General features: G+C 42.6%; 1 protein-coding gene across 1 annotated transcript in view; it reads left to right on the top strand.

Annotated features, from left to right (window-relative positions):
* Positions 1 to 13,972, top strand: part of msh4 (mutS homolog 4) — a 213,455-nt gene that overhangs the window by 38,672 nt on the left and 160,811 nt on the right. Inside the window, exons 4-5 of the mRNA XM_073063909.1 lie at positions 5,802 to 5,912; positions 7,425 to 7,540. Of these exons, the coding sequence (XP_072920010.1) occupies positions 5,802 to 5,912; positions 7,425 to 7,540 (227 nt within the window). The remainder of the gene's footprint in view (positions 1 to 5,801; positions 5,913 to 7,424; positions 7,541 to 13,972) is intronic.

Raw genomic sequence — 13,972 nt, forward strand, 5'->3', positions numbered from 1 at the left:
CCACTGAAGCCTGTAACTTCTCCAGAGTTGTCATAGGTCTCCTGGTGGCCTCCCTCACTAGTTCCCTTCTTGCATGGTCACTCAGTTTTTGAGGATGACCTACTCTAGGCAGATTTCCAGCTGTACTATATTCTTTCTACTTCTTGATGATTGACTTAACTGTACTAAGGATATTCAGTGCCTTAGAAATTTTCTTGTATCCATCTGCTGACTTGTGCTTTTCAATAATCTTTTTGTGGGGTTGCTCTGAGTGTTCTTTTGTGTTGTTTCTGCTAGGATACTGACCCACCAACAGTTGGACCTTCCAAATGCAGGTGTATTTTTTACTGTAATGTGTAAAATTTGAGTGCACACAAGTTTATATGTATCTAGGACATCTTAACTAATTATGTGTCTTTTAAAACCAATTGGCTGCACCAATGATGATTTTCATATTAAAGAGTGAATACTTATGCAGTCAATTATTTTGTGTTTTATATTTGTAATTAATTTAGATCATTTTGTAGAGATCTGCAGTCACTTTGGCAAGAAAGTATTTTTTTTCTGTTGATACAGTGTCAAAAAAGCCAAATTAAATCCACTGTGATTCAGTGTTGTAAAACAAAACATAACTTCCAAGGAGGTAAATACTGTTTATAGACACTGTGCATGCTTTTGTAGACATCACTGAATCGAGGCTGAAAGTGAGTTTAATTTTCCAATGATACACATTGTATTGAATGGACTGTTAGGAAGGCAGAGGGGGTGGAGTTGCTCTGTTGATAAAAATGGAAATTCAATCATTAGAAAGAGTGGAAGGGGTTGAATCATTTTGGATAGAGCTAAGGAACTAAGGAACTGCTAGGGAACAAAGACCCAAGTGGGAGTTTTAAACAAACTCCTAAACAGTAGTAAGGATGTGGTCTACAAATTACAATGGGAAATAGAAAATGCATGCCAAAAGGGCAATGTTACAATAGTCATGGGGGAATTCAATATGCAAGTAGATTGGGAAAATCAGGTTCATGCTGGATTCCAAGAGGGGGAATTTCTAGAATGTCTACAAAAAGGCCTTTTAGAAAAGCTTATGGTTGAGCCCACTAGGGGATCAGCTCTTCTGGACTGGGTGATGTGCAATGAACTGGAATTGGTTGAGAGTCCATCTCCCACCCCCCATCCTCATCACATTCTACAGGGGTTGTATTGAGAGCATCCTGAGTAGCTGCATCACTGCCTGGTTTGGAAATTGCACCATCTCGGATCGCAAGACCCTGCAGTGGATAGTGAGGTCAGCTGAGAAGATCATCGGGGTCTCTCTTCCCGCCATTACGGACATTTACACTACACGCTGCATCGGCAAAGCAAACACCATTATGAAGGACCTCACGCACCCCTCATACAAACTCTTCTCCCTCCTGCCATCTGGGAAAAGGCACCGGAGCAGTTGGGCTGTCACAACCAGTCTATGTAACAGTTTCTTCCCCCAAGCTATCAGACTGCTCAATACCCAGAGCCTGGACTGACACCAACTTACTGCCCTCTACTGTGCCTATTGTCTTGCTTATTTATTGTAATGCCTGCACTGTTTTGTGCACTTTATGCAGTCCTGGGTAGGTCTGTAGTCTAGTGTAGTTTTTTTCTGTGCTGTTTTCACGTAGTTTAGTGTAGTTTTTGTACTATTTTTTGTAGTACCATGGTCCTGAAAAACATTGTCTCATTTTTACTGTGTACTGTACCAGCAGTTATGGTCGAAATGACAATAAAAAGTGGCTTGACTTGACTTGAGATTCAGGTAATAGAACCCTTAGGAGCAAGTGATCATATGATCAAATTTACCCTGAAATTTGAGAAGGAGAAACTAAAGTCAGAGTTATCAGTATTACAGTGGAGTAAAGGGAATTACAGAGGCATGAGAGAGCAGTTGGCCAGAGTTGATTGGAAAAGAACACTGGCAGGGAAGGTGGCAGAGCAGCAATAGTTAGAATTTCTGGAAGCAACTTGGAAGGCACTGGATATATACATACCAAAGGGGAAGAACGATTCTAAAGACAAGATGAGGCATTGATCTTGAGGATAGCCAGAGGCTTTTTCCCAGTGCTGAAATGGCTAACACAAGGGGGCATAGTTTCAAGGTGCTTAGAAGTAGGTACGGGGGGGGGGATGCCTGGGGTAAGTTTTCCCACACACAGTGGTGGGTGCGTGAAATGCACTGCCAGAGATGGTGGTGGAGGCAGATATAATAGTGTCTTTTAAGAGACTCTTAGATAGGTACATCGAGCTTAGAAAAATAGAGGGCTATGTGGTAGGGTAATTCTAGACAATTTTTAGAGTGGGTTACAGGGTTGGCGCAACACTGGGCTGAAAGGCCTATAATGTGCTGTAGATTTCTATGTTCTATGTACTAAAAGTTTGTTCAGATACATGAAGTGGAAAAGGACGGTGAGCATGGATATCTGACCGCAGTGTGGTGTAAGTTGCAGATATCAGGAGTCCTGAAGTAGTTGGTTTTTGGGAAACTGAAAGGTCTGAAGATCGATAAGTCATCTGAACCAAATCGTGTATTCCCCAGGGTTCTGAAAGAGGTGGCTGAAGAGATTGGGGAAGTATTAGTAATGATCTTTCAAGAATCACTAGATTCTGGGATGTTTCTGGAAGACTGGAAAATTGCAAATGTCTCTCCACTTTTCAAGAAGGGGGAGAGGTAGAAGAAAGGAAATTATAGGCCAGTTACTCTACCCTCAGTGGTTGGAAAGATGTTGGAGTCGATTGTTAGGATGTGGTTTTGGGATACTTGGAGGCACATAAGCCGTAGTCAGCATGGTTTCCTCAATGGAAAGTCTTGTAGGACAACTCTTGGAATTCTTTGAAGAAATGTTCTATGTTTTTTATGTTTCTATGTAAATAACAAGCAGGGTAGACAAAGGAGAATCGGTTGATGTGTACTGGGATTTTCAGGAGGCTTTTGACAAGGTGCCACATATGAGGTTGGTTAACAAGCTACAAGGCCATGGTATTACAGGAAAGATTCTGGCATGGACAAAGCAGTGGCTGATTGGTAGGAGGCAAAGAATAGGAACAAAGGGAGCCTTTTCTGGTTGGCTGTTGGTGACTAGTGCTATTCCATAGGGGTCTATGTTGGGACCGATTCTTTTGACGTTATATAGTACGTCAATGATTTGGTTGATGGAATTGATGGCTTTGTTGCAAAGTTTTCAGATGATACAATGATAGGTGGAAGGACAGGTAGTTTTGAGGAAGTGGAAAGGCTACATAAGGATTTAGCTAGATTAGGAGAATGGGCAAATTAATGGCAGATGGAATACAGTGCCAGGAAGTGTATGGTCATTAACTATGGCAGAAGAAATTAAAGGATTGACTATTTTTTAAATGGAGAGAAAGTACAAAAAGCTGAGGCACAGTGGGATTTGGGCATCCTTGTATGGGATTCTCTGAAGGTTAATTTGCAGGTTGAGTCTGTGGTGAGGTAGGCAAATGTGAAATTAGCATTCATTTCAAGAAGACTAAAATATAAAAGTAAGGATGTAATATTGAGATTTTATAAAGCCCTGGTGAAACTTCACTTGGAATATTGTGAGCAGTTTTGGTCCTCTCATCTTAAAAAAGGATGTGCTGAAACTATAGAGGGTTCAAAGGAGGTTTGCAAAATTAATTCCAGGATTGACTGGCTTGTTATATGAAGAGCTTTGATGGCTCTGCCCAGTATCCACTAGAATTCAGAAGAATGAAGGGTGACCTAATTGAAACCTATCAAATGATGAAAGGCCTTGATAGAGTGCATGTAGAGAAGATGTGGTGGGAGTGTCTTAAGACCAGAGAGTACAGCCTCAGAAAGAAGAGGCGTCCTTTTACAAAGGAGATATGGAGGAATTTCTTTGGCCTGAGAGTGGTGAATCTGGGAATTGGTTGTCACAGGCAGCTATAGAGGCCAAGTATTTATATATATATTTAAGGCAGATGTCGATTAAATTTTTGATTGGTCAGGGTGTGAAGGGTACGGGGGTGGGGGGGGGGCGGAGGGGAAGATAGGAAATTGGGGCTGAGGAAAAATGTACCGGCCATAATGAAATGGTGGAGCAGATTTGATGGTCCAAATAGCCTAATTACGGTCCTATATCTTACGGTCTTATTGTAAAGGGAAAAGAACTAACACTAACATTAGTGGTGTTCAAGAGGGTCTTAGGGTCTTAGGCTCTTAGATGGGCACATGAATATGCAAGAGTGGAAGGATATGGACATTATTTAGGCAGAAGAAATTCATTTAGTTGGACATTTGATTGTGAATTTAATATCTTTACTAATATTAGTGGTCTGCCAAACTAACATGAGAGAGCAGAATTCTATAGTGATTGCAGTGAAGTACAGGAGAGATGTCAGAAGTATGTTTTTTACACAGAGAGTGATAGGTATGTATAGTGCACTGCCAGGGTTGGTGATAGAGGTGTACACATTGGGCTTATTTAAGATGCTCTTAAATTAATACACAGATGATAGAAAATCAAGTTAAGTCAACTTTTATTGTCATTTCGACCATAACTGCTGGTACAGTGCATAGTAAATATGAGACAATGTTTTTCAGGACCATGGTTTACATGACACAGTACAAAAAACTAGATTGAACTGCGTAATAAAAAAAAACACAGAGAAAGCTATACTAGACTACAGACCTACACTGGATTGCATAAAGTGCACAAAAACAGTGCAGGTATTACAATAAATAATAAACAGGACAGCAAGGCAAGGTGTCAGTCCAGGCTTCGGGTATTGAGGAGTCTGATAGCTTGGGGGAAAGAAGCTTATATAGTCTGGTCGTGAGAGCCCGAATGCTTTGGAGCCTTTTCCCAGATGGCAGGAGGGAGAAGAGATTGTATGAAGGGTGCATGGGGTCCTTCATAATGGTGTTTCCTTTGCGGATGCAGCGTGTAGCGTAAATGTCCGTGATGGCGGAAAGAGAGACCCCGATGATCTTCTCAGCTGACCCTCACTATCCGCTGCAGGATCTTGTGATCTGAGATGGTGCAATTTCCGAACCAGACAGTGATGCAGCTGCTCAGGATGCTCTCAATACAACCCCTGTAGAATGTGATGAGGATGGGGAGGTGGGAGATGGACTTTCCTCAGCCTTCGCAAAAAGTAGAGAAAATGGAGGGCTACGTAGGAGGGAATGGTTAGATTAATCTTAGAGTAGGTTAAAAGTTAGGCACAACATCATGGACCAAAGGGTCTGTATTGTGTTGTACCGTTCCATGTTCTATGGGCCAAAGGGGTTGTTCCTGTGCTGTACAATGTAATATGTACTTAAGTTTTGTGCAGTCTTTGTTTAAAATCTGGATTGCGTGCCTACAGATGTAGTGGAGGCATTTAACATAGTGGCCTTCAGGAGGGAAATGGGCAAATATATACTGGAGAAATAATCTGCATGACAATGGAGAAAGAATTATTGGGGAGAACCTGTGGGTTATTCTGGTGTGGACATGAGGGGAGACTTAAACCTAGAATTGTAGATTATAGAAGTGACTTTTGGCCTATTTTGTTCATACTGACTGTGATGTCTACCTGTGCTAATCAAATTGCCTGCATTTGGCTTGATTCCCTCTATGCCTTCCTTAGCTGAGAATCCATATAGTAGCCTCTTTCAGTGCTGTAACCATTCTATGGTTCATTGATAAACCACTTATATTGATTTATTAAGCTATAATCATTTTTGACTATGAATAAAGTGATAAATTAATTTTTTTTCCCAAAATCTTATTACCTTATTATTTCATTGCACTGGGTTACATTGCATTTTGTCTATGTTACAGGTCATTACCAAACTGCAGATTTTATCTCCTCTTGAAATTATAATGCCAAATACTACTTGTGATAAAGGAAGTGGGACTAAACTCTTCACTCTCGTCACAGAGAACTTCAAAGTAAGCACTCTGGAGACCTTCTCAACAGTAGTTTAGGTCTACATTTTGTCATTTGGGCAACATGATTATCAATTTAATAATTGTGTTACAGTCATGTTATCATGGTCTTTTGAGATTTCTCAGCTTCTTCAGTTCTTATACTGTATGTGGCTCTAACCTTGCATTCCATTGCTGACCATCCTTTTAGTTACCTTGTTGAGCTCTGAAATTTTCTCCCTTCATCTTTCAATGCCTTTCTCTTCCTTTACAAGAGACTTAAAACCTATGGTCTTTAATATTATGGAACATTAATGTTGTTGGTTTTCATATTACAGCAGAAAGTAACATCAGTATACTATAGATATATAATTAGTCTGTGAGCCAGGACCCCAAATTTGGGCCACTGGTACCATCTGGGGGGAATAATTCTTATAGTGATTTTTGGCAGGTTATACACCCCTAGTGTTAGAAAATATATGATAGCATTGCAGCAGTGGTAGCTTTCTGTGTGTTCACACAGAGTTCACACCATGGGTTGAGGACAACGTTCCAGAGAGGAGTGAGATGATCAAATCATTCTTAGACCATATGAACGACATGGCCAGTGATTTGAACCAAGAGAAGTTGAACGATCTGCTGCAAATACCCCTTTAACGTAATAAATGCGCATTAGTACTTGAACAGAATTGTAACCAGATTTTTTTCATAGTGCCCCTCAAAAGGAGATGTAAGGTCTGTAAGGTTTAAGAAATGTCTAAAACAGAGGTTCCCAACATTTTTTTATGCCATGGACTCTTTCCGTTAACCAAAGAGTTCTTGGACCCCAGGTTGAGAACCTGTGGTCTAAAAGAAGGAGGGAAAATTGGTCAGATTTGGGTGGAATTTCAATTGCCAGGGCCTTAAAATTTGGGCCAAAGTCTAGGAGCAGATAAGATGAGGGAATGGATATGAGAATTGGCGATACCAAAATTTCAAAGAGCTGTGGATGCTGCAGTAGCATAGCGATTAGTACTATTGCAGCTCGGGATTTCAGAGCTGAGCATTCAACCCTGGTGGTCTCTGTATATCCTCACTGTGGAATGCGTGAGTTTTCTCCAGGTGTTCCCATTTCCTCCCATTGTCCAAAGACGTACAGGGTGGGTAGCTTAATTTGTTGTGGTAAATTGTTACAAGATTGGGCTAGGGTTCAATCAGGGCTGTTGGAGCGGTGCGACTCAAAGAGCCATAAGAGCCTATTCCACATTATATCTCTAAATAAAATAATCTTGGCTATGTTGCTGGAAGATGGCTGTAGGAGGAAACTTAGACATCTGGTAATCTATGATTAAGGTTTTTTGGATGCACTGGAATTAACACACAGATCTCAATGCTGATTATACATTTAAGATTACATCATGTCTGTGTGGAACATTAAACATATTTGTTATTCTAAGCTTAATGGAAACTGTCAGGATTCACAAGAGGTTGCACAAAGAATGAAATTTGTCAATTTTTTCCAACTGTAGTAGAATGCTTTCTTTCTCTTTCCCACAGAATGTCGTTCTCAGTACTGTTCAGAGGAAGTACTTTAACGAAACAAAAGGGTTGGAGTACATTGAACAGCTCTGCACGCCTGAATTCAGCACTGTGCTCATGGAAGTTCAGATGAAGTATGGAATGAAGTTCCATGTTTAAATCATTTGAACCTTGAAGTGTTATTGTTGGATATTTTTTAACAAAAAAAATTACCATCTCAGGTTGTTCTAAAATGTTAAGAGGCATAGATCAAGTGGACAGCCAGAGAGTTTTTGCTGGGATAGTAATACGAGGGCATCATTTCAAGTTGATTGGAGGAAAATGTGGAGGAGGGGATGTCAGAGGTAAGTTTTTTGCACAGGTGGTGATGTGTGTCACTTGACAGGAGTGGTGGTAGAGGCAGATCCATTAGAGACATTTAGAAACTCTTGGATAGGCATGATAGAAAAACCCTTAGATAGGCATGGATGATAAAAAGTGGTGGGTTATGTAGGAGGAAAGGGTTAAATTGATCTTAGAGTAGATTATTAGGTTGGCACAGTATTGTGGGCCGAAGGGCCTGTACTGTGCTGTTATGTTCTATGTTCCAAGCTGTTCTATAGCATTTAACAATGTAGGAATTCCAACTGCATACAGCAGGCTACACAAGGAGCAATGGAATAGCTGTTAGAAAATAAATTGTGATATTAATGGAGGTTGAGGGATGGAGGAAGAGTTAAACATAGAAACATAGAAAACATACAGCACAATACAGGCTCTTCAGCCCACAAAGCTGTGTGCCGAACATGTCCCTACCTTAGTCTTTACCCATAGCCCTCTATTTTTCTAAGCTCCAGGTAGCCAACCAGGAGTCTCTTAAATGACCCTATCATTTTGCCTCTATCACTGCTGCCAGCAGCCCATTCCACACACTCACCACTCTCTGCGTTTAAAAAAAAAACCTACCCCTGACATCTCCTTTGTACCTTCTTCCAAGCACCTTAAAACTATGCCTTCTCATGCTAGCCATTTCAGCCCTAGGGAAAAGCCTCTGACTATCCTCATGATCAATGCCTCTCATTATCTTGTACATTATCTTAACTATGAATACTGGGGTGAGATATTTATGCTTTTGTTAGTCTTTCTCCTGCTTTATATCTCCAAGGCACTGGAACACTTGGAATTCCACCAAAGTTAACAGTACAGAAAAACAATGCTGAGAGAACTCAGTGGGTCAAACAACATCTGCAGAGGCAAAAGATGAAAGTTCATATTTTCTGTTGAGGTCTTTTATCAAAATTGATGGGAAAGAGGAAAGATTGCTGTAGAGCAGCACAGTAATGGGTGTTGGATCATGGGATAAAGGCTGATGAGGGGGTGATGAACAAATGGAACCAGGTGAGTGAGGGAGATGGAGGGCAGAGAGAGAGGAACTAAGGGAGAAGAAAACCTGATGGACAGATGACTGTGTGTGGAAGAGAGCACCAGTGTGTGGGTTACCTGAAATTGGAACATTTATTGTTTGTTGCATTGAGCAGTAAGCTTCACAAGGGAAATATGAGATATTGTTCTTCCAATTTGTATTTGACCCCTCCGTAGCAGTGGAGTTGCTAAAGAACAGACCAGGCGATGGTGGGATCAGCAAGGATACTTAAAATGATGTGTAACTTGAAGCTTGAGTTGGCTGTTGTGGCAGAGAGTAAAGGCTCATTAAAATAGTTGTCCAGAATATGTATAATTTCATCACTGAAAAGGAAATCATATCATGAACATTAAATACAGTAAACCAGGTTGGAAGAAGTGCAGATCAGAATCAGAATCAAAGTTCAAAGTAAATTTAATATCGAAGTACATATATGTCAGAATTACAATCAGATTTAATGTCACTAGCATTTATCATGAAATTTGTTTTGCAGAAGTACATTACAATATATGAGAAAAAAATGTCGATAAAGTCGATTTGGAGATTCAGACAAGAGGACATGATTTCAGAGTTAGGGGGCAAAAGTTTAAGGGTAACACGAGGGGGAATTTCTTCACTCAGAGAGTGGTAGCTGTGTGGAATGAGCTTCCAGTAGAAGTGGTAGAGGCAGGTTCGGTATTGTCATTTAAAGTAAAATTGGATAGGTATATGGACAGTAAAGGAATGGAGGGTTATGGGCTGAGTGCGGGACTAGGTGAGAGTAAGCATTTGGCACTGACTAGAAGGGCCTGATGGCCCGTTTCTGTGCTGTAATTGTTATATGGTTAAATTATAATAAGAAAAGTATATAAAATAAATAAGTAGTCCAAAAACAGAGCAAAAAAATTGAGGGTCATGTCATGGGTTCATTGTCCATTCTGGGGAAAGATGCTGTTCCTAAAGTGTTAAGAGTGTGTGTGTGTGTGTGTGTGTGTGTGTGTGTGTGTGTGTGTGTGTGTGTGTGTGTGTGTGTGTGTGTGTGTGTGTGTGTGTGTGTGTGTGTGTGTGTGTGTGTGTGTGTGTGTGTGTGTGTGTGTCTGTCTGTCTCCCCCCCCCTCCCTGCTGGTAGCAATGAGAAGAGGGCATGTCCTGGGTGAGGAATGTCACCATATACTCCCCTGAGATTCACTTTCTGAGAATCAGAATTGGCTTGTTGCAACTGATATGTTATGAAATTTGTTGCTTTGTGGCAGCAGTACAGTGTAAGACATTAAAAATTACTGGTGAAAGATTGGTGAAAGAGATACAGGGCTGGAGAAGGGGGAATCTGATTGAAGAGGAATTGAATTGACAATTTCTTTTTTTCACATAGAGGAGTAAAAATCTTTACGTTACTTCTCCATCTGAATGTGCAATGTGCAAATTAGTAATTTGTAATAAGTAGTATAGCAAATAGAATATTATTTGTAATAATTCAATAAGAGTACAACAGAACAGTCAATATAGCTCAGAAATACTCAGTATAGCTCAGCATGCATTAATCAGTCTGATGGCCTGGTGGAAGAAGCTGTCCAGGAGCCTGTTAGTCCTGACTTTAATGCTGCGGTACCATATCCCAGATGGGAGCAGTTGGAACAGTTTGTGGTTGGGGTGGCTTGGGTCCCCAGTGATCCTTCAGGCCCTTTTTACACAACTGTCTTTGTAAATGTCCTGAATAGTAGGAAGTTTACATCCACAGATTTGCTGGGCTGTCCACACCACTCTCTGTAGAGACCTGCAACTGAGGAAATTACAGTGATGCAGCCAGTCAGGATGCTCTCAATTGTGCCTCTGTAGAAAGTTCTTAGGACTTGGGGACTCATGCCGAACTTCTTCAACCATCTGAGGTGAAAGAGGGCTTTGTGCTTTTTTCACCACACAGCTGGTATGTACAGACCAAGTTAGGTCCTCAGGTGATGTGTATACTGAGGAACTTGAAGCTGTTCACCCTCTCAACCCCAGATCCATTGATGTCAGTAGGAGTTAGCCTGTCTCCATTCCTCCTGTAGTCCAAAACCAGCTTCTTTGTTTTTGCGACATTGAGGGAGAGGTTGTTTTCTTGAAACGCTGTGTCAGGGTGATGACTTCTTCTTTGTGGCTGCCTTGTTATTATCTGAGATTAAGCCAATCAATATAGTATCATCTGCAAATTTAATTAGCAGATTGGAGCTGTGGGTGGCGACACAGTCATTGGTATACAGAGAGTAAAGGAGGGGGTTAGGATACAGCCATGGGGAGCTCCTGTGTTGAAGGTCAGAGGGGCAGAGGTGAGGAAGTCCACTCTTATCACCTGCCAGTGATCTGACAGGAAGTCCAGGATCCAGCTACACAAGGTAGGGTGAAGGCAGAGGTCTCTGAACTTCTTGTCAAGCCTGGAGGGAATTATGGTGTTGAATGCAGAACTGTAGTCCAAGAACAGCATTCTCACATAAGTGTCCCTGTTCTCCAGATGTGTAAAGATGGTATGCAGAGCTGTAGCTATTGCATCTTCTGTTGATCAGTGGTGTTGGTACGTGAATTGTAGGGGGTCCAGTGTGGGTGGTAGCATGCTGCAGATGTAGTCCTTGGCCAGCCTCTCAGATCATTTGCTTATTATTGAGGTGAGTGCAACAGGACGTCAGTCGTTCAGACATGTTACCTTGGTCTTTTTAGGTACAGGGACAATGGTTGATATTTTGAAGCAGAAAGGCACTCCACACCGGGAGAGGGAGAGATTAAAAATATCTGCAATACATCAGCCTGTTGTGCCGTGCACATTTTGAGTACCTGCCCTTGGATGCCATCTTGGAAACACCTGCGTACTTCGGCCTCAGAGATTACCAAAGCAGCTCTCCTCGGGGGTTCAGTGTTGACAACATCGAACTGAGCATAAAAAAGATTTAGCTCATCTGTGAGAGAGGCAGCGATGTTGGCAGCACCATTGCAATTAGAACATAGAACACAGAAACACAGAGGCTAGTGTTCTGTGCTTGGTGTCAGATGTGGGAAGTCCGGGCAACTCCCAGCCTCCCAGACGGTCACATCTGCACCAGGTGTGTCGAGCTGCAGCTCCTTAGTGACCGGGTTAGGGAACTGGAGATGCAGCTCGATGTCCTTTGTCTGGTCAGGGAGAGTGAGGAGGTGATAAAGAGGAGCTATAGGCAGGTAGTCACACCAGGGCCTCGGGAGACAGATAACCGGGTAACAGTCAGGAAGGAGAAGGGCTGGAGTCAGAGGCTAGAGAGCACCTTTGTGGGTGTACCCCTTAACAATAAGTACTCCTGCTTGAGTACTGTTGGGGGGACAGTATACCTGGGGGAAGCAACAGTGGTCGCACCACTGGCACAGAGTGTGGCCCTGTGCCTCAGAAGGGTAGGGAAAGGAAGAGGATGGCAGCAGTGATAGGAGACTCTGTAGTTAGATGACTTCCAGCAGACTGAAAAGCTTGAGCATGTTCATATTAAGGAAGAGGATGTGTTGGGGTTTTTGGAAAGGATCAAGTTGGATAAGTCACTGGGACCAGACGAGATGTACCCCAGGCTACTGTGGGAGGTGAGGGAGAGATTTCTGAGCATCTGGCGATGATCTTTGTGTCATCAGTGGGGATGGGCGAGGTTCTGGAGGATTGGAGGGTTACGGATGTTGTTCCATTATGCAAGAAAGGGAGTAAAGATAGACCAGGAAATTATAGACCAGTGAGTCTTACTTCAGTGGTTGGTAAGTTGAGGGGAAAGATCCTGAGAGGCAGGATTTATGAACATTCGGAGAGGCATAATATGATTAGGAATAGTCAGCATCGTTTTGTCAAAGGCAGGTCGTGCCTTATGAGCCTGATTGAATTTTTTGAGGATGTGACTAAACACATTGATGAAGGTAGAGCAGTAGATGTAATGTATATGGATTTCAGCAAGGCATTTCGTAAGGTACCCCATGCAAGGCTTATTGAGAAAGTAAGGAGGCATGGGATCCAAGGGGACATTGCTTTGTGGATTTCAGAACTGGCTTGCCTCCAGAAGGCAAAGAGTTGTTGTAGATGGGTCATATTCTGCTTGGAGGTCTGTGACCAGTGGTGTGTCTCAGGAATCTGTTCTGGGACCCTGCCTTTTGTGATTTTTATAAATGACCTGGATGAAGAAGTGGAAGGATGGTTAGTAAAACTGCTGATGACACAAAGTTTGGGGGTACTGTGGATAGTGTGGAGGACTGTCAGAGGTTACAGTGGGACATTGATAGGATGCAAAACTGGGCTGAGAAGTGGCAGATGGAGTTCAACACAGAAAAGTGTGAGGTGGTTCATTTTGGTATGTTAAATATGATGGCAAAGTATTAATGGTAAGGCTCTTGAGAGTGTGGAAGATCAGAGGGATCTTGGGGTCTGAGTCCATAAGACTCTCAAAGCAGCTGCGCAGGTTGACTCTGTGGTTAAAAGAGCACACGGTGCATTGTCCTTCATCAATCATGGGATTGAGTTTAGTAGCGAGAGGTAATCTTGCTGCTATGTAGGACCCTGATCAGACCCCACTTGGAGTACTGTGCTTAGTTCTGGTCGCCTCACTATAGGGAGGATGTGGAAACCATAGAAAGGGTGCAGAAGAGATTTACAAGGATGTTGCCTAGATTGGGGAGTATGCCTTATGAGAATAGGTTGAGTGAACTTGGCCTTTTTTCCTTGGAGTGTCGCAGAATGAGAGGTGACCTAATGGAGATGCATAAGATGATGAGTGACATTGATTGTGTGTTATGGTCGGGTCTGAAGACTGCATTCTGGTTCTTGATCCAGTCCGCGGACTCTGGACTCCGGGTCCTTCGACCGCCCCTTGTTTCGCCTTGAACTCAAATAGTCACACCTGAGGATCATCTTAGCTTGGTTGGGCTCAAGGAAGTGCACCTGATGCCTATCGGTTGGCTGTGAATATTAGGGGCTCTGGGATTGAGTATAGTGGGGGGGTTGTCCTGTCTGTCCCGGCTTGGAATACCACCATTAACAACGAGTTCTGTGAGTGAGTTATGCACTGGGCTGCTCTGTAGCCCACCCAAGTCTTCCAGCCGCAGTGAGTCTTGAAGTCACCCTGGACCGAGCTCCCCTCCTACCCCCTGCCTCCGTCGGGTAAGCCAGGCCAGATTGCCATTGCCCGGCGGAGGACTCTACCCCTTCCTATCCCTCCCT

Source organism: Hemitrygon akajei, chromosome 12 (genome assembly GCF_048418815.1).
Source record: "Hemitrygon akajei chromosome 12, sHemAka1.3, whole genome shotgun sequence".
NCBI lineage: Eukaryota > Metazoa > Chordata > Chondrichthyes > Myliobatiformes > Dasyatidae > Hemitrygon > Hemitrygon akajei.